The sequence below is a fragment of the Eremomyces bilateralis genome, assembly GCF_010015585.1.
Source record: "Eremomyces bilateralis CBS 781.70 unplaced genomic scaffold P152scaffold_2, whole genome shotgun sequence".
Taxonomy (NCBI): domain Eukaryota; kingdom Fungi; phylum Ascomycota; class Dothideomycetes; order Eremomycetales; family Eremomycetaceae; genus Eremomyces; species Eremomyces bilateralis.
Genome location: NW_022985068.1, coordinates 1,031,979 through 1,054,393, shown reverse-complemented (window position 1 = coordinate 1,054,393; position 22,415 = coordinate 1,031,979). Strand labels below are relative to the sequence as shown.

The 22,415-nt window shown below is 50.9% G+C and overlaps 10 protein-coding genes across 10 annotated transcripts; 7 read left to right on the top strand and 3 right to left on the bottom strand.

Moving 5' to 3' along the window:
- Positions 1-1,509: 1,509 nt before the first annotated feature.
- Positions 1,510-2,394, top strand: P152DRAFT_446037 (uncharacterized protein; the record flags this gene model as incomplete). Its single annotated transcript, XM_033677894.1, has 2 exons — positions 1,510-1,573; positions 1,631-2,394. 2 exons carry the CDS (start codon positions 1,510-1,512, stop codon positions 2,392-2,394), a joined length of 828 nt encoding a protein of 275 aa, XP_033538006.1.
- A 37-nt stretch (positions 2,395-2,431) lies between these two features.
- P152DRAFT_121138 (uncharacterized protein) lies at positions 2,432-3,260 on the top strand. Its single transcript, XM_033673704.1, has 5 exons — positions 2,432-2,488; positions 2,537-2,641; positions 2,703-2,737; positions 2,814-2,966; positions 3,031-3,260. Exons 2-5 carry the CDS (start codon positions 2,589-2,591, stop codon positions 3,105-3,107), a joined length of 318 nt encoding a protein of 105 aa, XP_033538005.1. The 5' UTR covers positions 2,432-2,488; positions 2,537-2,588; the 3' UTR covers positions 3,108-3,260.
- On the top strand, positions 2,932-4,082 carry P152DRAFT_121147 (uncharacterized protein). Its single transcript, XM_033673705.1, has 3 exons — positions 2,932-2,966; positions 3,031-3,505; positions 3,557-4,082. The coding sequence occupies exons 2-3, from the start codon at positions 3,242-3,244 to the stop codon at positions 3,992-3,994; spliced, it is 702 nt and encodes a 233-aa protein (XP_033538004.1). The 5' UTR covers positions 2,932-2,966; positions 3,031-3,241; the 3' UTR covers positions 3,995-4,082.
- Positions 4,083-6,091: 2,009 nt separating this feature from the next.
- Positions 6,092-10,509, bottom strand: P152DRAFT_454640 (uncharacterized protein). The gene is made up of 3 exons (XM_033678625.1): positions 10,275-10,509; positions 8,592-10,225; positions 6,092-8,542 (listed from the first exon to the last, which is right to left on the bottom strand). The coding sequence occupies exons 1-3, from the start codon at positions 10,375-10,377 to the stop codon at positions 6,392-6,394; spliced, it is 3,888 nt and encodes a 1,295-aa protein (XP_033538003.1). The 5' UTR covers positions 10,378-10,509; the 3' UTR covers positions 6,092-6,391.
- P152DRAFT_428389 (uncharacterized protein) lies at positions 10,472-12,009 on the top strand. Its single transcript, XM_033677326.1, has 2 exons — positions 10,472-11,232; positions 11,287-12,009. Exons 1-2 carry the CDS (start codon positions 10,793-10,795, stop codon positions 11,753-11,755), a joined length of 909 nt encoding a protein of 302 aa, XP_033538002.1. The 5' UTR covers positions 10,472-10,792; the 3' UTR covers positions 11,756-12,009.
- A 1,591-nt stretch (positions 12,010-13,600) lies between these two features.
- On the bottom strand, positions 13,601-15,573 carry P152DRAFT_454635 (uncharacterized protein). Its single transcript, XM_033678624.1, has 4 exons — positions 15,152-15,573; positions 14,473-15,081; positions 14,248-14,425; positions 13,601-14,187 (listed from the first exon to the last, which is right to left on the bottom strand). Exons 1-4 carry the CDS (start codon positions 15,218-15,220, stop codon positions 13,919-13,921), a joined length of 1,125 nt encoding a protein of 374 aa, XP_033538001.1. The 5' UTR covers positions 15,221-15,573; the 3' UTR covers positions 13,601-13,918.
- A 635-nt stretch (positions 15,574-16,208) lies between these two features.
- Positions 16,209-16,919, top strand: P152DRAFT_470402 (uncharacterized protein; the record flags this gene model as incomplete). Its single annotated transcript, XM_033680972.1, has 1 exon — positions 16,209-16,919. One exon carries the CDS (start codon positions 16,209-16,211, stop codon positions 16,917-16,919), a length of 711 nt encoding a protein of 236 aa, XP_033538000.1.
- Positions 16,920-17,163: 244 nt separating this feature from the next.
- Positions 17,164-18,513, top strand: P152DRAFT_388522 (uncharacterized protein; the record flags this gene model as incomplete). Its single annotated transcript, XM_033675932.1, has 2 exons — positions 17,164-17,862; positions 18,076-18,513. The coding sequence occupies 2 exons, from the start codon at positions 17,164-17,166 to the stop codon at positions 18,511-18,513; spliced, it is 1,137 nt and encodes a 378-aa protein (XP_033537999.1).
- A 1,531-nt stretch (positions 18,514-20,044) lies between these two features.
- P152DRAFT_454631 (nitroreductase) lies at positions 20,045-21,594 on the top strand. Its single transcript, XM_033678623.1, has 2 exons — positions 20,045-20,766; positions 20,819-21,594. Exons 1-2 carry the CDS (start codon positions 20,473-20,475, stop codon positions 21,140-21,142), a joined length of 618 nt encoding a protein of 205 aa, XP_033537998.1. The 5' UTR covers positions 20,045-20,472; the 3' UTR covers positions 21,143-21,594.
- Positions 21,251-22,252, bottom strand: P152DRAFT_388889 (uncharacterized protein; the record flags this gene model as incomplete). The annotated part of the gene is made up of 1 exon (XM_033675953.1): positions 21,251-22,252. The coding sequence occupies one exon, from the start codon at positions 22,250-22,252 to the stop codon at positions 21,251-21,253; it is 1,002 nt and encodes a 333-aa protein (XP_033537997.1).
- Positions 22,253-22,415: the final 163 nt, after the last annotated feature.

The following is a 22,415-nucleotide window of genomic DNA, read 5'->3' as shown; positions in this document are numbered from 1 at the left end:
CAGCGTCAACCCCTGGGATTGCAAAGGCGGAAGTATTGTGGGACTTGTGTGCTGCTGGTGGCCACTATGAGAGCCAGAGGAAGCGCCTTTGGTAATGAGTCTTCTGCGAGCGAGATGGAAGAGTAGTTCTATTGCTGCTGCTGATGAAGGTTGAAGTTCTGCAATGGTGGAGTAGATGAAGAAGTGATGGCGAACGCCATTAACCACGAGTCATGTCTCATTTCGGGTTCATCCTGTTATCTCCGGACCTCGCCTGCCGTCCCCGGAAGCTTCACCGTGGGATCTAGTTATTCTACCCCGTATCGTATCGCCCGATATGGGCTCCGGCCATTTCTTGCGCCGCCGTTCTCGACCGCCCTACGTCCAATTGCGCCCGTTCCTACGCCTTCATTGAACGCGTAAAGATGATCTGGAGGAGGGGCGATATCCTCCATGCTGAGGTTTGTAATTTGTAAGAGAAGGAACAGATTGAACATTGAAATTTGAAGTCATCCCCAGGCGAAGACGAAGGGGATCGAGCGCTAGGCATAGTTGAGCGATTAATTTCCACCATACAAGCGCTGGTGGGAAAATCTCACCACCCTTTGAGCTTTTTGAACCCCAGCAGAATCCCTCTATTGGCTCCCAGCGCCTAGGACAGGCCTGCTCTTACAGTCTCTAAAGTTTGGGAGGGTGAGTCACCTACTTTCCTATGGCCAGTCCATCATCGAGGGCCTCACATTTGCTCGTCAGCGACATGAACGGAGAGTCGACGAGACGTGTTCATTTAGCAACACTTGTCGGCGACACAGCATGGCCGACATGGTGATCGCCGGGTGTGCCAGATGCCGAGTTGCCGATATACGGTAATAAGAAGTTTAATGCCTCTCCGCTCGAGTCAATGACAAAGACTTACGTATGAGACTATGAGTGAGCAAATGTAATACCCAAAACTTGCGGAGTGAAACGGTGGAGGCAATAGATCGCTGTCTGGCATTAGAATGATATCTCTGTTCCGGACAAACCCTACGACACGCCGATGCCATTCAACCATATTTCGATTGGAGTTGCTTCAGCGAGCAGAATTTCACAGATATGCAATGGTATCACCTACTCTACTTGTACGTACGAATTCGACGTTCGTATCATCATGTACATATATATATGATGGTTCAGCCCTACTGTCATGGGGACGAGACGTTCTTCATGATATTCGCAAGCCTCCAAAGGCTCCTAGTAACAAACAGCCAACTTTTGAGCTCATCACGAACCTGACTTCGCAACAAATCTGATAACTTTTCCCTCTAAGGAAGAGATGTTGCAGCAACTAAATCCTCAGGTATGGCCATCCAAATGCTCTTTGCGTACCTCAACCAGCTAATCCATCGGATCTTCAGGCCCAACAAGGACCTCTCTATCTTCCCCAGGTATGGATGTTAGGGGGACTAGCCACGGCCAGCACTGATATCCCCATCTCAGCTGTGTTCCTAGCCTTGTTGTGCCTTGTTTGTCGCCGGTGCCGCCGCACACATGACCATCTTCCAGAAAAATAGAAGAAGAGGCCATAAATTCATCTTCTCCGCCCTCCTCTTTGGTACGCAATTGCAGCGCAACAATCAGAACGATTCCTGTTTGTTAATATAATCCCCAGGCTTCTGCATGGCCAGAATCACGACCCTTGTCCTCCGCATCGTGAGCATCACCTGGCCACGCAACATCTCAACCGCCATCGCCGCCCAGATCTTAGTACTCGCCGGCGTGCTGCTGCTGTTCATCATCAATCTCATCTTCGCATGGCATATTATCCGCGCCCAGCACCCGCACTTCGGCTGGCATCGCGTCTTCTCGGCCTTATTGATCGGCCTCTACGTGTTGGTTGGGGCCACGCTCGTCATGACCATCACCGTGACGGTGATGACGTTCTACACACTGAACCCGAATACGAAGCGGATCGCTCGCGACATCCAGCTATACGCGGCGACATACCTAGGGTTTGTGGCAACGCTCCCGCTGCCGATAGTGTTGATCGGGGTGGTATTGCAGAAGAAGACCAGAGTTGAGAAATTCGGCTCGGGCAGGTTTCGGACGAAGATTTTCGTGCTGCTTTCGACGACCACGCTGCTCGCTTTTGGTGCGTGGTACCATGCAGGAACGTCGTACATAAACCCAGTACCGCGGACCCAGCCATTGCCCGCTTACTACCACAAAGCAGCATTTTACATCGTCAATTTCGGCGTAGAGATTATGGTGGTTTGGCTTTATGTCTTACTCCGTATTGATCGACGATTTATAACCCCAAATGGTGCAAAGTGTGTGAGATCATACGCTGCAGGGCCAACAAATACTCTCGCAAAGGAACCAGAATCGACGATTATTCATACGGAGGAGGAAACGTTTGACGATCAGTCACAGTGAGGAGGGGAGGACGGAGAAGTGAAGAGGGGTGGTTGAAGGTTGGACATTGATACAATTTAGGTTGTGAGAATACCTCATCCGCTCTCGAACCAGCGTAAGTTATTCTGTATTACACTCTAAATTGATTTCTAAGCTTAGATAGAGAAAATCTCGCGGTTGAGTCGAGGACTGTGTTTTCTGTGCTCATCAAGGCCATGTGGAGCAGGGACAGGGAGCCAGAGGATATTCATAATTACATGGAAGCGTAGTATGTGGGAACCCATTTTCACACTGTGGATTCTATGCAGATGCTAATTCTAATGCTCTAGCTGTGCGGTGTATTCCTATTGCACCCGTCTGAGACGTAGGTGTTCGACCCTCAATTGCACAAATAAGCCATATAGAAATCACGGAAACTGATTACATCAAATTATCACCAGCGCGATACCTTCATACCTTCCGTGGGGACATCGTGAATTGGACCACAGAACTGCTGTACTACTGTCTTGAGGATCATTTCAAGCAACAGCTAGCTGAAGTGTGTGCCGCTGTGAAACATTTGAACTGGCCAGAAAACCTGGAATTTTACACCCGTGAGTGGTACCGATACCAACTTGTCGCCAAACGTATATCTTAGAGCTTCCGATACGTGGATAGGCACTGGGTCAAAAGGGAACAGAGAAGCTTCTTTCAATATGAAGAGGAATATAAACATCCTGTCGAATATCCGTTAGGTTATGAAAAGCTCCTGCTTTTTGTCTGGACATCGACTTTCCTCGATGAAAAACGAGGCATAGCCGACCTTTTCTTCCAAGTCGTGCAAGCTGCCTGTAAGTCTCAGGTCGATGACCCAACATTGGCCGCAGGAATGCCTCTGACGGCCTCGAGAGAGGGTCTCACTCACAAGGGCGACGAGACGGCAGATGGTCTACCTCTTACTTCCTCTGGGTCTTGGCTGGAGCGATTTGCGGAATCACTCAAACCTTTTCAGGACGCGACAAATGATTTGGTTTGGATTTTACCATATCGAGCGAATTTGCAGAGGAAGCTACTAGATAATAAAAGGGACCTTTATTTGACGGAATCTAAACAGCTGCTTGGAAGCTGTGGGCCAGTTGAGTATTGCCAAAAGGTGCGGATCATATACCTAACGATATGTAAGCTCTAACCCCATGGTCTACAGGTTGAGTGCATGTTACTTCAAGAGCTACACCACTTGCCAATGTACAAGCGCATCCTTCCCGAGATTGAACCGCATATTTTACCTACATGTGTCTCCGCTTTACTGGTTGAGAATGAGGCTATCATATACGAAACATTTCAGCAAGCAAAGCTTACTTTGGACGACATTTCTCGGATTCAGATTTCCCTTGATCGGATTTATCAGATCAGATCTCGATTTACTCTGGCACCAGAGGATCAATACCACCGCCTACCGTTTGAAGTGGCAAAACATATCAGACGCACTAGAAGCGAAATTCGCGATCAAATATCACAAAGTGAGACTTTTTGGAAAGTATATGATGATTTGACATGGGCAAAATATTCAGGAGAGAATGAAGCACTTTGGGAACGGTTAGAGAGATTCATCACTCGATTGCAAAAGCTCGGCCAGACTTGAGGGTCAACGGATATAGATGTACTGTAGTTTATTTTTCTGTTATTCTCGAGCCTCGGAAGGAAGCAACAAGTTTCCCCGCATATTTGGTGCCTTTCTACACTCCAATGGCGTTAAACGGCGTGTCCTCGATCTTCTTCACCAGTTTAGGATTTGTGAAGGCTACAGGGGGGTCCACAGGCATCTCGAAACTGTGGTAGAACAAACAAAGACATCCTCACCGGCTCTCGGAATGGACATCGACTGACCGTATGTGGGGGACGGTCCGTCGATACGGCCAGCTGCTGGATGCCTATGTTGTCTTAAACCATGCAGAAATGCGCTCTATGACAACGGAGAAAGTTTTCAGAGGCGCCGACATTCCCCCAGGTGGATTGAGGAAGTCGATGCTGCACCGCAAGGTTCCACTTTCAATAGAGGACCTTTTCTACTCTGCCGGCGCCGCCATATACGACGAGACTGCCTCCAAGATTGACAGCTACTTCATAGCGGAGGCGATTCGGACAGCATAGGAGATGTGGCTACAACGCGTTGCCGATGATACTACGGACGCGTCAATCCCGACATAGGAAGTCGCCTGTTGAAGTCATAAGGTAGTCTTTTAAAACCTTGTGCATTCCTTCAACAGGAGAAGTGGTAATTGTATTGTAATGTCGATGCCGAGACGTCCAAGCAGCTGCCCACTTAGTGCGTGTATGCCATTGATTTTGCGTAAGTATTGGCAAAGCTCTTGCTGGTCAGCATAGTCTTTGAGTAACTCGTCCCACTTCAGCTTACATATAAGTAGTCCTTTTGCGTAGACAAGCTGCTCTAGTTAGTTCTATAAAAGACTTATAAGAGGCCATTAGCGGGGAGCATACTTGACTCCAACGTTTCATGAATTGAGCCCGTTTCTCAGCGATTCTCCCCTTCTCCTCTTTTGTCACGCCATCAGCGTCTCGCCAGGTCTTTTGAGCCTTTGTCTGCACATTCTTGTTGATATGCCATACGCACAGGAGTTATAGAACACTTGGAAACAGAGTGCGAGCTGCTAGTTTCGCCGCATCCTCTTGATCGCTAATATACACGCGTGGCTGCGGTGTCCCTGTCTTGAGGAGGAAGTTTGAGATTGCCCAATGGTAATCTACTTCTTTCTCGCTGTGGAGGAAGCAGAACCCGGCAGAGAAGAAGGTCTATAGATTGGTACAGCCGAGTATGTGCAACAGCGGGAGCTTGTACTTGGTTCGGTACGTACAGTCTATTAATAGGATATCGGGATTCGCAAGCAGTAGCTCGATCTGCTTCTGGTGGGCAAAGAAGAGACCTTGTACGTGATTATCCGCGTCCTTCTTAACAGAAAAGACCCATTCCGGCGTAGATAAGTCATCTAGTAATGTCTCAATCGGACTCCTCCCATCTAAGTGCTTTTCTCTAATTGCCTTCCTCTCGCTGCGGATATCGGTGGCAGAGACTAGCGTTTCCGAGTCCTCCTTTTGAATAGCAGCCATTATCTGCATCGGCCGTACCCCGGCATGTGTCATTGATTCAATTATGTCTTTCTGTGCTGATGTACGCCTGCGATAGACATTATGCGCACTAGGGTTAAGTGATCGGGGGTGGTTGTGATACTCGTGTAGCACCTCTAGCTTCCACTGGTCGTCATTTTTGTTTTTGAATATGACAAGCCTAAAATTACACCCTATTGTGCGTGTACTTGTGCTTAGAATCCTTGCTCTTGACTGATAGTTTCCGGATCGATCACATTGATAGTAATATCGCGTCTTTATATCAGAACCGTAAGGTTTGCTCCGTTTGAGAACGAAGCCGTAACCATGCTGCATACCATGAATTTTGAGAGCATTGTAGGCTTCTTCATAAGACGCGTGAAGACCATCTGGAGGAGGGGTGATATCCTCCATGATGATATCCTCCATGCTGAGGTCTGTGAGAGAAGGAATAGATTGAACATTGATAACTAATTGAAGTTGTCCCTTAGGCGAAAATAAAGGAAATTGCGCACTAGGTCCAGTTGAGCGATTAATTTCTACAATTACTAGCGCGTGGGAGAAATCTCAAATACGGAGGGAGACATCTCACCAGCCGTATGTGAAATCTCAAAAACGGAATGTAAAATCTCACCAGCCATTTGGATACTCTGGCTAGCGCGTGTTTTGTAAAGAATCAAGATGCTCTTCGGACAGTTGGCTCACAGAATCGACCAATGTACTTCTTCGTAAGCACCTCCCACAGACTCAGCCCTCAAATCAAGCAACTCAAAATCATCATTGCTGACATTCAAAGCCTTTGGGTTCCTAATCAAATATTACTCCCTGGCTGTTGATACTCGTGCTATTCACGCGGTACAGACACTATTTACAAAGGAGGTAGGTAGGTAGGAGGTCAAGAAAACTTGGGTGAACACTACAAAGCAAGTTCCATGGTTATAACTCTTCCAGATATATAACCGAAAGCAACAATACCCTCATAAACAGCAATCGCGCTTGGCCGATACTCGGAAGGAAGCCAAAGGATCCGCTCGGTATGGCTACTTACCCATTGGTCATGAACAAAGATAGAAAATAGATATTGTGGACTGGTCACACCTGTACCATCAGAGAAAGGCGATAAAATAGGCCAGGATCCACGGTCCGTCTGGATAGAAGTGCCGTTATCGGAGAAAGAGAGATCGTAGCAGATATTCCCAACATCGTGTGTCTGTAGCACTGCGCCCGATCCGACGTCCCACAGTTTAACCGTCCTGTCGGCCGATGCAGACGCCAGCGTCTTGCTGTCCCGCGAGAAGACCACGGCGTTAACCCGGTGGGAATGGCCCTCGAGTATCAATTGTAGCACGCCCGATCCAACGTCCCATAGCTTGATCGTCTTGTCCCACGGTGCCGACGCCAGCGTCTTGCCGTCCGGTGAGAAAGCCACGGCCACGACCCCGAACGAATGGCCCTCGAGCGTCTGCAGCAGCACGCCCGACCCGGTGTTCCACAGTTTGACCGTCTTGTCGTTCGATGCCGATGCCAGCGTCTTGCCGTCCGGCGAGAAGGCTATAACCTTAACTACGCTCGAATGGCCCTGGAGCGTCTGCTGCAGCGCGCCTGACCCGGCGTCCCATAGCTTGATCGTCCCGTTCCCGTATGCCGACACCAGCGTCTTGCCGTCTCGCGAGAAGGCCACGGTATTAACCGGGCTCGAATAGCACTCGAGCGTCTGCTGCACGGCGCCCGACCCGGCGTCCCACAGCTTGATCGTCCCGTTCCCGTATGCCGACGCCAGCATCTTGCCGTCCCGCGAGAAGGCCACGGTATTAACCGGGCTCGAATAGCACTCGAGCGTCTGCTGCACGACGCCCGACCCGGCGTCCCACAGCTTGATCGTCCCGTTCCCGTATGCCGACACCAGCGTCTTGCCGTCTCGCGAGAAGGCCACGGTATTAACCGGGCTCGAATGGCGCTTGAGCGTCTGCTGCAGTGTGCCTGACCCAGTGTCCCATAGCTTGATCGTCCTATCCACCGATGCCGACGCCAGCGTCTTACTGTCCCGTGAGAAGGTCACGGCCATGACCAGGCTTGAATGGCCCTCGAGCGTCTGCTGCAGCGCCCCCGACCTGGCGTCCCACAGCTTGATAGTCATATCCGCCGATGCCGACGCCAGCGTCTTGCCGTTCCGCGAGAAGTCTATAGCCGGGACTCCGCTCGAATGGCCCTCGATCGTCTGCTGCAGCGTACCCAACCCGGCGTCCCACAGCTTGATCGTCCCGTCCCCATATGCCGACGCCAGCGTCTTGCCGTCTCGCGAGAAGGCCACGGTATTAACCTGGCTCGAATGGTCCTCGAGCGTCTGCAGCAACGCGCCTGACCTGGCGTCCCATAGCTTAACCGTCCCGTCCCATGATGCTGACGCTAGCGTCTTACTGTCCCATGAGAAGACCAGAGCTATGTCTGGGATTGAATAGCGCTCGAGCGTCTGCTGCAGCACACCCGACTCGGCGTCCCATAGCTTGGCCATCCCGTCCCCGTATGCCGACGCCAGCGTCTTGCCGTCTTGCGAGAAGGCTATGGCCATGACTCCGCTCGAGTGGCTTTCGAGCGTCTGCTGCAGAGCGCCCGACCTGGCGTCCCACAGCTTGACCATCCCGTTCCACGATGCCGACGCCAGCGTCTTGCCGTCCGGTGAGAAAGCCATGGCCATCGCCCCGGTCGAATGGCCCTCGAGCGTCTGCAGCAGTGCGCCCGACACGGCGTTCCACAGTTTGACCGTCTTGTCGTTCGATGCCGACGCCAGCGTCTTGCCGTCCGGCGAGAAGGCCACGGCGTGGACCCCCGCCGAATGGCCCTCGAGCGTCTGCAGCAACGCATTCCAATCATAATCTACCTTTGGTAATCTTCGCATCCATTGGGGCATGCTGCCCTTAAACTGTATCCGTACAATACTCGCCTCTGGCGCAAATATAAGTGCAGAACAATATGTCTGGAGAGGAGCTTGCTCGATCGCTGACCGGTTATATAAAACGAATCGCTTTATATCATGAACAAACTCGAATAGTCGTAGACATTTATGCGACTAAGCGTAAGTTAGCCAAGTATTCGTATCTTATTTGACCCTGGCTTACCGCTGCCATAGACTCCAAAGAAACAATGGCATGAATCCCCTTAGAAACATTCTTCATCCATCCGAGAGCCTCAAGCCAACGAAGGAGATTCTTCTGCAAAAACGTATGTACTTGGTCGGTGTCTTTAAGCTGTGACCCACCCCTCTGGAGATGTTGGATCCAGTGGAGGCAAGCATATTGAATCTCAGGAGGAAGATGTTGTTCTATTTGGCTGTGTTTAACTTGGGTTATAAGCGTACCTGGATGGCCTATACAGCATATGTCGTCCTGTTTAAAAGTTTTGGACATAAGCTGTATGCATTGCATGGCAAGGGTCCGATGCACTTGCTTATTGTCAATTCTAAACTTTAAATCCTCACATCGCTTTGGGTTAAGGATGAAGTCGCGGAATGATGGATGATGTAAACGCAGTGGATGAGTCGAATTCTTTGGAACGTCCACGATCGAATGAAGATCGTTCAGTATTTGGTGTATTCCTTCTTGCGTAGTGTCAAGCAGTTTGCTTAATGAGTGGGTAGATAGAGGTGAAGATAGGACAGCAATGGTCTCCATGGTTGTTCCTAGTAGCTTGCGACATTTCTTTCTTTCCGGCTTCTTGTATTTCTGGACAGAACTCCGGAGAACTGTGATGTAGAGTTTGTCTAGGTGCTGTTGTGGAGCCATTACGGGATCGTCATTCTTATCATCTGTCGTGGAGCTATCTGAAGACAACCCGTCTGCCGAGTCATCCGCAGAGTCGGCCTTGAGGATTATAGATAGGCGATCTGGAGCATACATTCTGGCTTCGTTGATAAAGAGACATGTAGTTGCCGCCCAGATGAATAGCCCACATGAACTGCCAACTAGTTGATCAACGACTTGGTCGCCAGGCCAACTAACAGGGAGACCGTGCGTACGAGCAATTTGTTCGAGCTCGTGCCGCAAGAAAATTCGGATATCATGATCGACAATCGACGACGATATTTCGTGGAGGATAGCATCCTGGTACACATCATCGGGGATCTGGACGAAGCTGTTCCGGATCGGAATCTCACGCCGGCTGGTTAGGAACACTCGAAGCTGGACCGTCTCTAAGGACCGAGTCTCCGCTAATAGTTGTAAAATGGTCTGGATGTCGTTCTCGTTCTCGCACTCATCAAGCGCGTCAACGACAAGGATATATCGAGACTGGCAGTTTCTGTCTGGTAGCTCCGATAGTGGCCTATGAATGAGATGCCGCCATTGTTCGCGGAGAGCCCGGCTGGCGATGTTACTCTGCGCAAAAATAGCACCGCATATGGCCTGTTTTGCAGGCGGTACATTGCTGGCCAGCTGCACTGCAATGCTTGTAACGAATCTTTCACCATGACGTAAATATCCACCTTCTCCACCATTTCTTGAGAAGAAGAAGCTAGCTGCAATACCGCCGGTGTCCAAGTACTTAGCAGCCAGCGTTCGCGCGATTGTGGACTTGCCGGTGCCGGCCAAACCGCTCAGCCAGAAGATGGTCGGCGAATTGTCTCCATCTGCCCAGTTGTATATATCTTTGAGGAGATCGACGCGGGTATTGGGAAGGCAGGTCGGCTCATGTCGGTAATAGGTGTCGAACGCCGCGTCCTTAGCAATAGGGAGGGAATTGAGCGCATCGTTCAGATCTAGACGACCGATTAGCCTCGTCATCTAGTGTACAGCTATAATACTCGCTTTCTTTGTTCCCTATATACACTGGTGCTTGGAAGGTACCCACTGCAGCCTGGGAGTGGTTGTCGATGGACACGCTGCTGATGTGTTGAGTGCTGCCCGCCATACGGCTTCACAGTGGCGATAATAACACAAGCCTTTGCTAACTAGTGCTTTGAGGATCAGCACTATTATCATTTGTGATGCATCAAGACAGCATGGGATGTCCAGCAACAAAACTGTTATTCCCAATTCGAAGCGGTTCTAATTAAATGCTTCGTCTGGCTCGCTTAACGGCAGCGTTCAGCCATGCACAATGATTTGTTGGAGCCGTGCAGCATCACCTCATCTGAACAGCAGCCTTCAGTCCCAACAGAAATACAGCCCGTTCGCCTTTCTCAACAGCCTCGTCCATTTTATGCTTACGAAAATCCATCCATCCGTAGGTATCTATCAGAGAAACATCTCCGTTCTTCTATTACGATTCTTCTGATTTCATACGGGTTCCATTCATTAATTCTCACGTCCTCGAACCAGAACCCATGGATCCTCTTAGTATTACTGCAAGCACTCTAGGCATTACGACGTTTGCTATCTCCAGCATCGTCCAACTTCATAACTTCATTGACAATCTTGCTGAGGCTAAAGATGTAGTACAAGATATTGCTTCAAACTTAGAGGGTGTGCAGCGCCCGTTGGCCGCCCTGGAGGATCTCATCATTTCAGACGCAGCAATGTATACCGCAGCCAAAGTGGATCTGGAGAAGACCGGTGTCGTCGAAGCCGTGAACAACTGCGGCCAGGCATGCGCCAAATTTACGGACAATTTAAAGCGATGGACGAAACATTCCGGCGGCACACAACTCTCCCTTAGAGATCGCCTTTCAGTCGGCGTGTGGAATAGAGAAAAATTCCGGACGTTCAGAATGCAGGTCCAGTCTTGCCAGACTACGGTCCATTTTGCCGTCACAAGTACCCAATTGTAGGTCAGCTATCTTATATCACTTCCGCGGATGTATGCTGACTCTCTAGAAAGAATCGTTCAACTCCGCTCCGAACAAACGTCGGAGACTGATCGCAAGAAACTGAAGGCACAGTTGCAGGCTCTCGAGGCCAAGATCCAAGAGCATATAGATCTTACCAAGAAGCAGCAAGGTGACGCACAAAAGCGTGTGCAAGGGCTACAGGAAGGGCTAGACGACGAAGAAGATGGTGGTGCACAGCGAACCCTAGCCATTCAGGAAGTTGAAGAACAGTCACGCCTCTTCGAGGCTGATCAGGTGGCTTCTGCTGCTCTTTTCTCACAAGTGCGCTCCAAACGGACAGGCCATGATATTTCCAACATCATAACGTCCGACGATTCGAGAGCTTTGGTAGGATTACCTGAGAGTGTTGTCGGAAAGGTCAACCTGCGGATCAGGGATGTAACAACACAAAGAAACTCTTCTGCAGCTGTGGGAGTGTTCGATAAAGACGTTGACATGAATGATTTTTTCAAGCAATAGTTACTATCACGGCTTGTAAGTGAAGGTTAGTCGCCTCTTACTTAGGAATGTTTACAAGCCTTGATATTTGTGTTGATCGTCGCGGAACTCCTAGGGTAAGTTAATTATCCCGTATAGTTACTCTAGTGACCAACATCATAGAGTACACTAAGTAGACAAATGTCTGCACACACCCCCGAAAATCACCAAATCTAATCGCTATACACCGTATCTTTAGATACGCTGCAAAACACATACAAATGCAAATTCAGTCTACTTTTTTGATTTCTTAATTGGGAAATATCTAATATTTCGTATGCCACCCTTTTGCCTTGATTACCGCCTGTAGACGTCGCGGAATTGAGTCGATCAGCTCTCGGATCGTCTCCTAAGGGATCGCCCACTATACCTCCTCTAACGCCGCATTCATAGCCTCCCGTGCCTCCTCTGAGGTGCCTATCGGCTTTAATTCAGGGTGGAGCTCTAGGACCTTGGTTTTCAATAGATGCCATATATGCTCGATAGGGTTAATATCTGGGGAATTGGCCGGCCAATCGGTGACCCAGATACCGTGCGTCTCCAGCCATTCTTAGGTAATTTTAGCCGTATAGATCTTTACATTATCCTGGATAACAACATTTCCGGGTTCGTACGTAGAGAGGAGTCTCTCCTCTAATGCAGCGATGTAGGATTTTGCGGAATAGCCCTGTCTTGCGGAGGTTTCGTCGCGGTCCATAATCACCAGATCTGATCGCCCATCACGCGAAATTAAGCCTCAAATCATCTACGAAATCACCTTCCCTGACGTCTTTGGCTCTACCATTCGCGACTCATACGCTTCGTGGTACAGGCGCCATACCCATACCTGCTTACCGCCTGTCCCCTTCTCATACGAGCACTCGTCTGTAGAGTGGGTCCTGAAGAAGTCGAATTCAAGGAATTCGTGGGCAAATCGGAGGCGGCCTTTTACGTGGTAGGGTTTTAGGTAAGGTCCCTTCTTCGCTCGCCATTTCGTAAGGTGATATTTCTTAAGGATTCGGTAGATAGTCTTCCTAGAAACGCGGAGGTACGAAATACCTGCGAGGAGCTCTCCATATTCCATTTCAGGAAATCGACGCGCGATTTGAACGATATGCCGTTCGCCAGAGCGTGATAGCTTATGGGGACTCCCTTTACGGGGTAAAGATACGGTGGTTTGGTGTTCTTCCCACCTCTCTAGGGTCCCATACACCGCGCTTCGAGAGACGCGAAAGTTGCGCGCGATTTCAGTCTTTGGTTTCCCATCTTCAGCAGCCTGAACAACCCCAGCTCTTTGAGCAACTGATAGCTCCTTATTAGGCCCTCGATTATCACTTATTTTTGTGCCAAAAGACCTCATTTTGGTAAAGTTATTGATTGTCAAAGTAAGGGGTCTGTGCGCAGACTTTTGGCTTGGTTATTGGTAACTTGGTTACTTAGCAGTTAGTAGTAACTACCTTAGCGGAGGGAACAGGGGGAATGCAACTGTGTCGACTCCATGTGGGGGGTTCCGCTGTGGTGATACAGTGCCAATATATTTCTTAGTAGCTATATCTTCTCGTAATTGGTCCGCGAAGCGTACCCATCTTAATACTCTATCGTCACGGATACTCCTAATGCCGCAGGAGATACACTGTTCATGTTCTACGACACGGTGCATTATCGACACGGGAATACTGTTGACACGGGAAGGTTTCTGACACTGTGTCGACACGGTATCTGGAGGGGAGGGGCTCCCACAGGGCCCCCCACAGGGGATTTCCCCCCCCGTTTCCCACCCCACATTTCCCTGCATCTGCATCTCCCATAGGCCATAGCATCAAACCGGTCACGGAATCCACATGCGTTGCTTGGTATACTGCTTTCGACTACCTGACTGACGTTTCTTAGTTAACAGGCGGTTCCTAACCCACGACCTCACCCACGACCGACCTTACACACGACCTCACCTTCGGCGGCACTATCCCACCTTAGGGGCGATGAGTCGGCGGTCAAATGGTTCGATAAGCGAACTCGTATTCATCGTCCTGAGTGGCATCCCCACCAAACTGGGACTCGGTATCGCCATCTCCCGTACCGCTAGCCCGGTTGATGCCGTCGTCACCGAATGGGTCCTCACCACTACGCGACGTCAGGCTCGCGGCCTGCTCCGGCTCAGAATCTCCATCATGGCGAGAACGAAGCGGAGACTGTTTCGCAGGACGATCGCCTATAACGATGAACATTTTTGTTGATAGTGGCAAAGTCGCGTTTCTTCTTCTTACGCTCATTGCGGAACTTCTGAGACAACTCCATAAAGTCGCCCTTATCGACGTCATCGAACGCTTCGTTGAGGGCCCATAGGTCATAGGCTTGAAGAAGCCGCTCCCGGATATCCTTACTCTCGTTCTCGTCCATCCAGGACTTGACGTACACGCCCATATTGACGTACATATCTAGAAGCAACACTGGTGAGTCTAAGTCGCGGGAAAGCGAGGTTTTAGGAAGTAATATACTCTTCATAAACCATTTCCCAAGAGGGGCAGAGTTGTCGACGTCTATGTAGTCCTTCATGTAGTACCAGACGAACAGGAAGTTCTGGGCGTTGAACTTCGATTCTAGACGCTTGCGGAGACCATCCTCGTTCATGTTCTTGATCCAGGGTTCGATCTCGATAAGGCTCTTGATATGGATCTCACGGTAATGTTAGTATCTAGACTAGTAGAATAGAGTAAGCCTACCTCGAAGCGTGCCAGCATCTTGTTCTTATAGGTGCGGACATTGTCGAGGATCTTTGTACGAAGGATCCAAAACTCGGAGGCATCTACAGCAACCTTTCCGTCGGTAACGAAGTCGATCATGTTATAGGCATTGATGTTACTGTGCGTCAAGAAGGTATTCCAGCGGATGACGCGGTCGAGGCGACGGATATACTCGCTGAGTTCCTCCTTCGGAACGAATCCACTTACGGCCTCTGAAGCCCGGGTGACGTGGTCGAGTCGCTCACCATCGATGAGGCGGGAACGCATCTTCATCCGAGTTTCCTTCGAGATCAGGATAAGGAAGCTCTTCACAGGAGGCGTACCGGCCGACCCCTGAGACTCAGGGGTCGCAGGAAGCTCGGTATCATCGTCGAGGCTGACCGAATGAACCACACTTCCGGGAAGGGGACTACCGACAGCGGTATCGCCGCTATCGGTAGTCCCGAAAAACCGGAGGAGAGGTTCTATCGGCATCGGGTCGGTTCGAGCCTGCTGACCTCTCCTAGAACCGCTGAGAGTTGGAGTGTAAGTTCCGGAACCAGTAGAAGCGCTAAGGCCACTTGGTCCAATACCGCGTCCTCGGGGACCCTAGGTATAACCACTAGGTTAGTATAAAACTGGGAGGGAACCAAGCAGTTAATTTCTTGCCCTTAACTACCTCTATAGAGACTTCATCCCTACCCCTCGTACTACGCCGCCTTCCACGACCCCCTCTCGGGGTGGCCATTTTCTGCGGGGAAATTCGCGTTGAAGCTGAGCACTGCCGTGCTGGTTTTGAACCGATGAGACCGATCTTGATGTCCTAGATCCAGAGAGGAACAAACGGACAAACGGTGATGATGTTATCGCGTAAAGAAGGAGGAGAAGAGAGAGGGAGGGAGGAAGAGCGAGAAATCGAGGCAAGGTGATAGAAGCGTACCGTACGGTTGATACGAGTCTGTCTTACTCCTCCATCGAAGTCACATGGGTAGGCGCCTACTCGTTTTCAAGCGCACTCACTCAGTCTATTTTCCTTCTACCCACTATCCTCAAGTCTTATCGTCTCCCGGACTCTCTCTCGGATTAGTACTCCGTTTATGTTCAAACCCCTAATCCCCCCTGACTCGATTTGCTACGCTCAGGGTGCTTCAGATACCGGTTTCATGGCTCCACGAGTCGTGATATCGGGGCAGAACCGCCAACAATTCCGCCGTTCTAGGATCCGCCGTATGGCAGCCGTCAACCAGGATCCAAACCCAGTCGAAAGCAGCAGCAAGCGGGCTAATATCGACAGTGGGAGTGACGACAACGATATCGGTGGCCTCCAGCTTCATGACATCAACTAGCCGGATGAACGCGGGAGTGTTGTTGACCTACGCGATATCGTATCCCGTCTCGATACCGAGGAGGACGATACTCCTACCACGACCGCAACTCTACCAATCGATCTTGACCTCCAGGAGCTCCAACAAGCCGATCAATACGATGACGTGGTCGAGTCTGTTAGGTACGAAAGCATCCCGACTCAATCCTTCAACGAGACCGAGGAAGCACCCTCACCCGTTACGACATCAGGGGGAAATCCCAAAGCTACCGATATCCCCGAGGATAAGTCTATTCCCTTTGACTACCCCCGTACGGAGTTCCAGTCTGGTTTCCATCTTGCTATCGGACTCTGGTGTATCGATGCCGGGATTTCTCGCCCACAATATACCGCCTTACTCGAAGCACTGACTATGGCCGGCAACGATCTACCTCGGGCAATTCGCAGCCTACCTACGGGCCTCTCAACGTTGAAACGTCAGGTTCGTGGCCAGCTTCCGCTAATGGACCTCCGAAGGAAGCCAGTTCCACTGGTTCCCGAGAAGGTTGCCCGGGAGCAGCAGCATCACGCGGCATTGGATAAGCTTACGGATGACCTCTATTTTATCAATCCTTTCTCCCTCTTCTGCAACATTGCTAGCTCTGATTTGATGGATAAGATCCATACTGGAATGGCGGAGTATCACGACGAGCCCTCTGAGCTATGGCATTCTCACGCCTGGGCATCATCGATTCGCGCGACGTCTGGGGCATTCGCGCATTACCAGTCGGGGATGCCGATTTTTCCATCCGACTTTGTCACTTTCATTTGTGGTGAAGCGCCCTGCCACTGCTCCCAGGGCGCCGAGAACCAGAAGCTACATACTGGCCGGGTCTACGGCGTTGGACGGGATTTCAGATCCGGTCAGACAGGCCATATCGTGATTGAGATCGAGCTAGTGCTCTTGAAATCCGATATTACGGTACAGCTAGATCCTCCGGTCCTTGATTATGAGGGGCTCCTCTCATGGAACTTCTACTACTTTGTCTCCGAGTGTCAGATCATTTCCTATATCCCAGACGTCCAGCTAGACTACAACTTTGGAGATGATCGATCTGGGAAGGGGAAAGTATTCGCCTTTTAACAATTCGACCGAGCCTCCTCATCCGGCGTATCTACGACGATCAGGGTTCCGAGATCTATCAACCGACTGTTACTCCGCTCTGCCTTAGCAATCCCCTCCGTGGCAAGCTAGAGTTGGCCGAATTTGGAGGCGACCACCTTACTGGATTTGATACAGAGTATCATCTGTCGGGCGTACCGTCTCAATCGCCCTAAATATATTCATTGACGGCTTTGGTCTATACCGGACAACGTACCGAACGTTAATGGGGATGTATATCATCCCTGCGGGACTATCCTTTAAGGAGAGAGCTCGTCGAGCGAACGTCTTCCCAATTACGCTTGGTCCCCATGGCAGCAACTTCGACGACGTTATCTCTGCCCTCGAGCCGTTTATGAAACGGCTTGACCGAGGGCAAGAAGTCACCCTTCAAGGAGGGGAGAAGGTCCTCCTCTGTGCGTTTACTATGGCATACCTTGGTGATATGCCACAGCAGCAGGAAAATGCAGGTATGAAGTCTCAGCGTGCAAAGCTTGGCTGTCGCAATTGCTTCATAGACAACGAATCCCGCGGAGACCTCTTCTACGATACGTTCCGAAACGGGCGATATCATCATCAAACCCTCGCGATGCGCGAGGTTATGAACGCCTGTATTACGCAGGCCGCACGGGAGAGGTATGCTACAAGATGGGGTCTCAACCTGGCTGCCCCTTCCCTTATAAAGATATCCCCTGCCCTCGATCTTATCATGTCAAGACCGGGAGATCCTGCTCACTCAGAGTATCTGGGACTTAGTCGGATGATGCATAGCCTCCTCCTCGATGCGATCCTTACGACGAAGGGCTGCCAGAGCTACGCCGAAACGCTCCGATCGTTCCCCTTCCCCCCGAATTGGCCGCATGTCCAAGGCCCACTTCGCCACTTGAAGAGCTACTCCTTGTCTGAGCATGCCCGGTGGTCGCTAGTAATCCCAGTCCTATTACGCTGTTGGTTACGGGAGACTCATATCTAGCCATATTTCTTGGCGTCGTTGAGGAGAACCGGAGAGAGTCCGGTTAAGGTGATTATCAACTGCTACGCAGCCGCCGCGCAGAGTAATTGTGTTCTGATGGGAGATCACATCGATGCAGCTGACCGTCAACGAATGACCGAGATTGTTTCAAGACACCGCAATCAGCTCCAATCTCTCCTCCAACAAGCAGCTGATTCGTTGACAGAGAATCCCCGCCGTCGTCGATCGCTTTCTCGGGAATCTCAGCCAACCGGGACGACCCAATCTCAGCGTACTCAAGGCCCTAGGCCCGGCGTCGAGCATACGGTAGACGTCCCTAAGGAATCGGCAGCAAAGGCCGTGCTATATCTAAGCGACATCAAAAAGCCGAACATGCATACTGCTCTTCATTATCCTCAACTCGCAGAAGAGTATGCTATGCCGAGCAACTGTAACGTCCTCGTCGGCGAGGACAAGCATCGCTTCTTTAAGAAGGTCATCTACCAGACGAACCATCAAAAGGTTGAGCGAGAACCCTTATCCAGGAGGACTTACGGTAAACCATTCGACTATTACTACTCAACGCCTTCGCCTATAGCGATTCTGAGGCCTACCGCAACTTGACTATAGCTACTCAGGATCTCCTTCGCCAGTTCCCGACACTATTTACTTCAATTCTCCCTCGATCTGAGCTAATAGCCCTTGATAGAGCTATAGACGACGACGATGATGACTGCCGCGTCCGCCCCGACGATACCCATGAGCGACCAACAGCTATCGGTTGTATCCAGGCGAAGCATTGCCGTGAGCAACTTGGGCTTCCAACCCGATGGACGCATATGGATACAGTTTTCCTACGTGCTCTTATCACCGCTTACGCAGACTACGGCCTGCCTAACATTGTCCAGTTTTATGGTAGCACTTTCCAGTGGTGTAAGAAGCTTTCGTTCACTGACCCCAAGCAAGAGAAGCGTTTTACGTTCAAGCTGGGAGACTTTATCTATATTAGGACTCGAGGAGTGGTCGATACTGGCAGGTCTATCATTCGCATCGACCATATCTTTATCCATACATTCGATCGCGTCCGGCGTCTCTTCGTTATCGGTGGTCCCTGTGCGAACCCGGATACAGCTATCGTCGACGACCGACTCGGTATAGGTTACCGCCGGGTGCGCATAGTTCCTTCAGAAGATGGTCAAAACGAGGCAATGGCTCCGTTTATCCTTGGCCTCCCTGTCATCGACGGATCAGCTCTACTTTGTTCTAATCAAGAAGGATGATAATAGATTCGTCACCTTATCGAATTCGAAAGAGACGGACGAGTATATCTGGGTTAAGAAGGCACTGCTATGGCTCTAATAACTCCCAAGAGGTACGATACATGTAATTATTCCCTCCCCATATTATCATACCGGTACTAACTAAACCGATCGTTCCACGAATATAGTTCCTACTGTCAATCAGTCCATACGAGTTAGTGTCCCCATCTTCTATTATATCTCTTAAGCTGATCGCTCCCTCATCACAGCTCTATGGTAGTTAACCGAAACAATCACTACAAGTAAGCACCGTACCCGTTTCTAGTATTCCCAAGCTGATCGCTCCATATCACAGCGCTGCTCCCCCGAACCGATCGATACCTGTGCAGGTATCTTGTTCTATCCCCATCACTTAGTCTCAAACCAACGCTCCCTTCTTGCAGCCCGACCAGACGACTCTAGTATCAACATTACATCGCACCCAAGGCGGTGGACACAGGTTGCAGGATTAGATCGATTCGGTGATGGACGACGGGATATTCTGGCGGCGTGGGCAGGTGGATCGGTGGATAGGAGCTAGCTGGTGTTGCAATTGGCGACAGTAGTAGACGAAGAAGATGATGATTACTATGGAGGCTACATAGTGGAGCCTAGATATAGACAATAACCGTAACAGCTGGTGAATTGAGCAATTTCAAGGTCATGTGATCTCTATACGGAGAATGAGGCAGACACGGGACGTCCCTGATACCGAAGAGAGATTGACACGGCGGACCGTTTGACACGGACCGCCACTTGACACGACGAGGAATTTGACACCGTACGACGACTAGCACGTGAACTTCGCACGATACAGGTCTTCGAGGACATGGTGTCAAAACTTGACACTGCGGCATATATACTCCATAATGTCCAGGATCTCCGTAACTCCTACTAACACGAGTGACGAACGACACTAAAACCACTCCGTGTGGATGATCTATACAGGGAAACGACACTACGGTGCTACCACGGTATCGACACTGGTGCTATGCCCCTGTTCCCTCCGCTAAGGTAAGTTTACTAGTTAAGTTAGTACTTTAGCATGACCTCGTCTATCGGACTCTCAACCGGTAGTCTACCAGCTTCTTAAATTTCCATTGCTTCTGTCATGTCATATCGGCATACTGCGGTTAGTGGAGCCGGATGTCTGTTGTCTGTAAAGTCATTGGCATCTCCTTCAATTCTCTGAGTCTCTATCCGATCATCAGTTCCCAAAGTACCATACACTCCGAGTCCGAAGATCTTCTCCCGTCCTCGAGCTTTCTCGATCACTTTCACCAAGATGGGTAACTCGGACACGTTCCTCGAGGCCGTCAAGGCCCGCCGCACCATCTATGGGCTCAACAAGAAATCCCCCATCCCCGATTCACGGATCGAAGAGATCGTCCATCACGCCGTTCTCCACATCCCTAGCAGCTTCAATTCCCAGAGCACGCGATTAGTCGTCCTACTCGGCAAAGAGCATGAGAAATTCTGGGAGCTTGTCAAGGAGGTCGTGAAACCCCATGTGCCAACTCCCGAGGCATGGAAAGGGTCTGAAGCGAGATTGAACGGCTTCCAAGGCGGATGCGGATCGGTACATCATCCCCTCATATCCAGCAATGAAGCACGGGCTAACGCACTTCCAGATCCTCTTCTTCGAAGACGCATCCGTCATCCACGAGTTCGAGACGAAGTTTGCCATGTACGCGGATAAGTTCACGCAGTGGAGCGAGCATACCAACGCCATGCACCAATACGTGTTATGGACCGCATTGGAGCAGGAGGGATTGGGTTGCAATCTCCAGCACTATAACCCGATCGTCGACGCGCGTGCGAAGCAGGAATGGAATATTCCGACGGACTGGATGATGAAGGCACAGCTCGTTTTTGGTGGACGGGCGGGCGAACCTGGGGAGAAGACGTTCAAACCCCTGGAAGAGAGAGTGTTCATCCATGGGAAGTCGTCCTAATCTCTGCGTCACCTATACTTCACCTCTTGCAGAGCAACCTTCTGGATCCATGTCAATAAACGCTTGATATGGGGTTAGCTATCTGACTAATATCTAATTACGAATGCATTATACAATGATGTTCTGGTCCTCCCCGCGTACCCATTTCTCTATGTTCTCCTTTAGAACCCTGTTGAGGTTCTTTTGCGTACTGTCGCCATACCAGGCAACATGTGGAGTGGCCGTGATATTCAACCCCTCGTTTCGAATGATCTCTTCGCTCAAGATCGGCGTATCCTCTTCGTCGGCCGGCTCGACTCGAAAAACATCCGTAGCGTATCCACTAATGGTCCCATCTCTTAACGCTTTCACCATGGCCTCCTCATCGACGATCCCACCTCTCGCAACATTCACAATCACCGCCTCCTTCCTCATCATCCCCAATTCTCTCTCCCCAATCAACCCCGTCGTCTCCTTCTTCCTCGGCACCACCAACACCACTACTGTACACGTCCTCAACACTTCCTCAAACTCCACCCTCCCCTCCCCCACCTCCCCCCCGGTCGCGCCCTTTCTCCCCGCCACCACCACCCTCATTCCCAACGCGCTCATCAACCGCCCAATCTCCCGCCCAATCTTCCCCCACCCCACCACCCCCACCACCTCCTCCCGACACGTCAATGGCGCACCCCCATCCGCCATGTGCATCCGCCCCGCCACGCTCTCCCGCGTCTTCCACTCAGTCGCCCGCCCCACGCTCAGGTCCATCGTCCGCACGATCCGCCGCCGCGCCGCGAAGTACAGCCCCACCGCGTGCTCCGCCACCGCCTCCATCATCACGCCGGGCGTGTTGGTGACGCGGATCCCTCGCGCCTGGGCGGCCGTGAGGTCGACGTGGTCAGTGCCGCTGGCCATGACGGCGATGTGGCGGAGGCGCGGGGTGACGGAGGGGCGGAGGATGTCGGCGGTGAGTTTGACGGTGGTGGCGATAAGAATGGTGGCATCGGCAATGCGGGAGCGGAGTTCGGAGGGGGAGGTGGTGTGGTGGTTGGTTTGGGTGTACGGGTGGGGAAAGGAGGGGGTGGGGTAGGGGGTATGGATCTCTTCGAGGCCCACGATGTGGTGGTGCATCGTTTGGATGTCTTCTTTGGGAGGGGCGGACATGTTGGTCGGCTGGGAGGAGAGAGTCAGAAGGGGGACCTTGATATTAAAGGAGGAAAGTTCGGGTGTACTGGTTTGCTGATTAGGAGTCGTCCTGGTGAAGGTCGCTGAAGAGAGCGACTTTAATCGCGGT

Excerpts from the sequence above, each read along its gene's own strand:
- P152DRAFT_454640 (XM_033678625.1), bottom strand. The coding sequence starts at position 10,377 with ATGGCGGGCAGCACTCAACACATCAGCAGCGTGTCCATCGACAACCAC. Across the intron at positions 10,226-10,274 it reads GTATATAGGGAACAAAGAAA|ATCTGAACGATGCGCTCAAT; the intron begins GCGAGTATTATA and ends TCGGTCGTCTAG. Across the intron at positions 8,543-8,591 it reads CTTTGGAGTCTATGGCAGCG|TCGCATAAATGTCTACGACT; the intron begins GTAAGCCAGGGT and ends ACTTACGCTTAG.
- P152DRAFT_121138 (XM_033673704.1), top strand. The coding sequence starts at position 2,589 with ATGTGGAGCAGGGACAGGGAGCCAGAGGATATTCATAATTACATGGAA. Across the intron at positions 2,642-2,702 it reads CATAATTACATGGAAGCGTA|CTGTGCGGTGTATTCCTATT; the intron begins GTATGTGGGAAC and ends CTAATGCTCTAG. Across the intron at positions 2,738-2,813 it reads CTATTGCACCCGTCTGAGAC|CGCGATACCTTCATACCTTC; the intron begins GTAGGTGTTCGA and ends AATTATCACCAG.
- P152DRAFT_454631 (XM_033678623.1), top strand. The coding sequence starts at position 20,473 with ATGGGTAACTCGGACACGTTCCTCGAGGCCGTCAAGGCCCGCCGCACC. Across the intron at positions 20,767-20,818 it reads TCCAAGGCGGATGCGGATCG|ATCCTCTTCTTCGAAGACGC; the intron begins GTACATCATCCC and ends ACGCACTTCCAG.
- P152DRAFT_454635 (XM_033678624.1), bottom strand. The coding sequence starts at position 15,220 with ATGGCCACCCCGAGAGGGGGTCGTGGAAGGCGGCGTAGTACGAGGGGT. Across the intron at positions 14,426-14,472 it reads AGATGCTGGCACGCTTCGAG|ATCCATATCAAGAGCCTTAT; the intron begins GTAGGCTTACTC and ends CATTACCGTGAG. Across the intron at positions 14,188-14,247 it reads TGGGAAATGGTTTATGAAGA|ATATGTACGTCAATATGGGC; the intron begins GTATATTACTTC and ends TGTTGCTTCTAG.
- P152DRAFT_121147 (XM_033673705.1), top strand. The coding sequence starts at position 3,242 with ATGCCTCTGACGGCCTCGAGAGAGGGTCTCACTCACAAGGGCGACGAG. Across the intron at positions 3,506-3,556 it reads CAGTTGAGTATTGCCAAAAG|GTTGAGTGCATGTTACTTCA; the intron begins GTGCGGATCATA and ends CATGGTCTACAG.
- P152DRAFT_428389 (XM_033677326.1), top strand. The coding sequence starts at position 10,793 with ATGGATCCTCTTAGTATTACTGCAAGCACTCTAGGCATTACGACGTTT. Across the intron at positions 11,233-11,286 it reads GCCGTCACAAGTACCCAATT|AATCGTTCAACTCCGCTCCG; the intron begins GTAGGTCAGCTA and ends CTCTCTAGAAAG.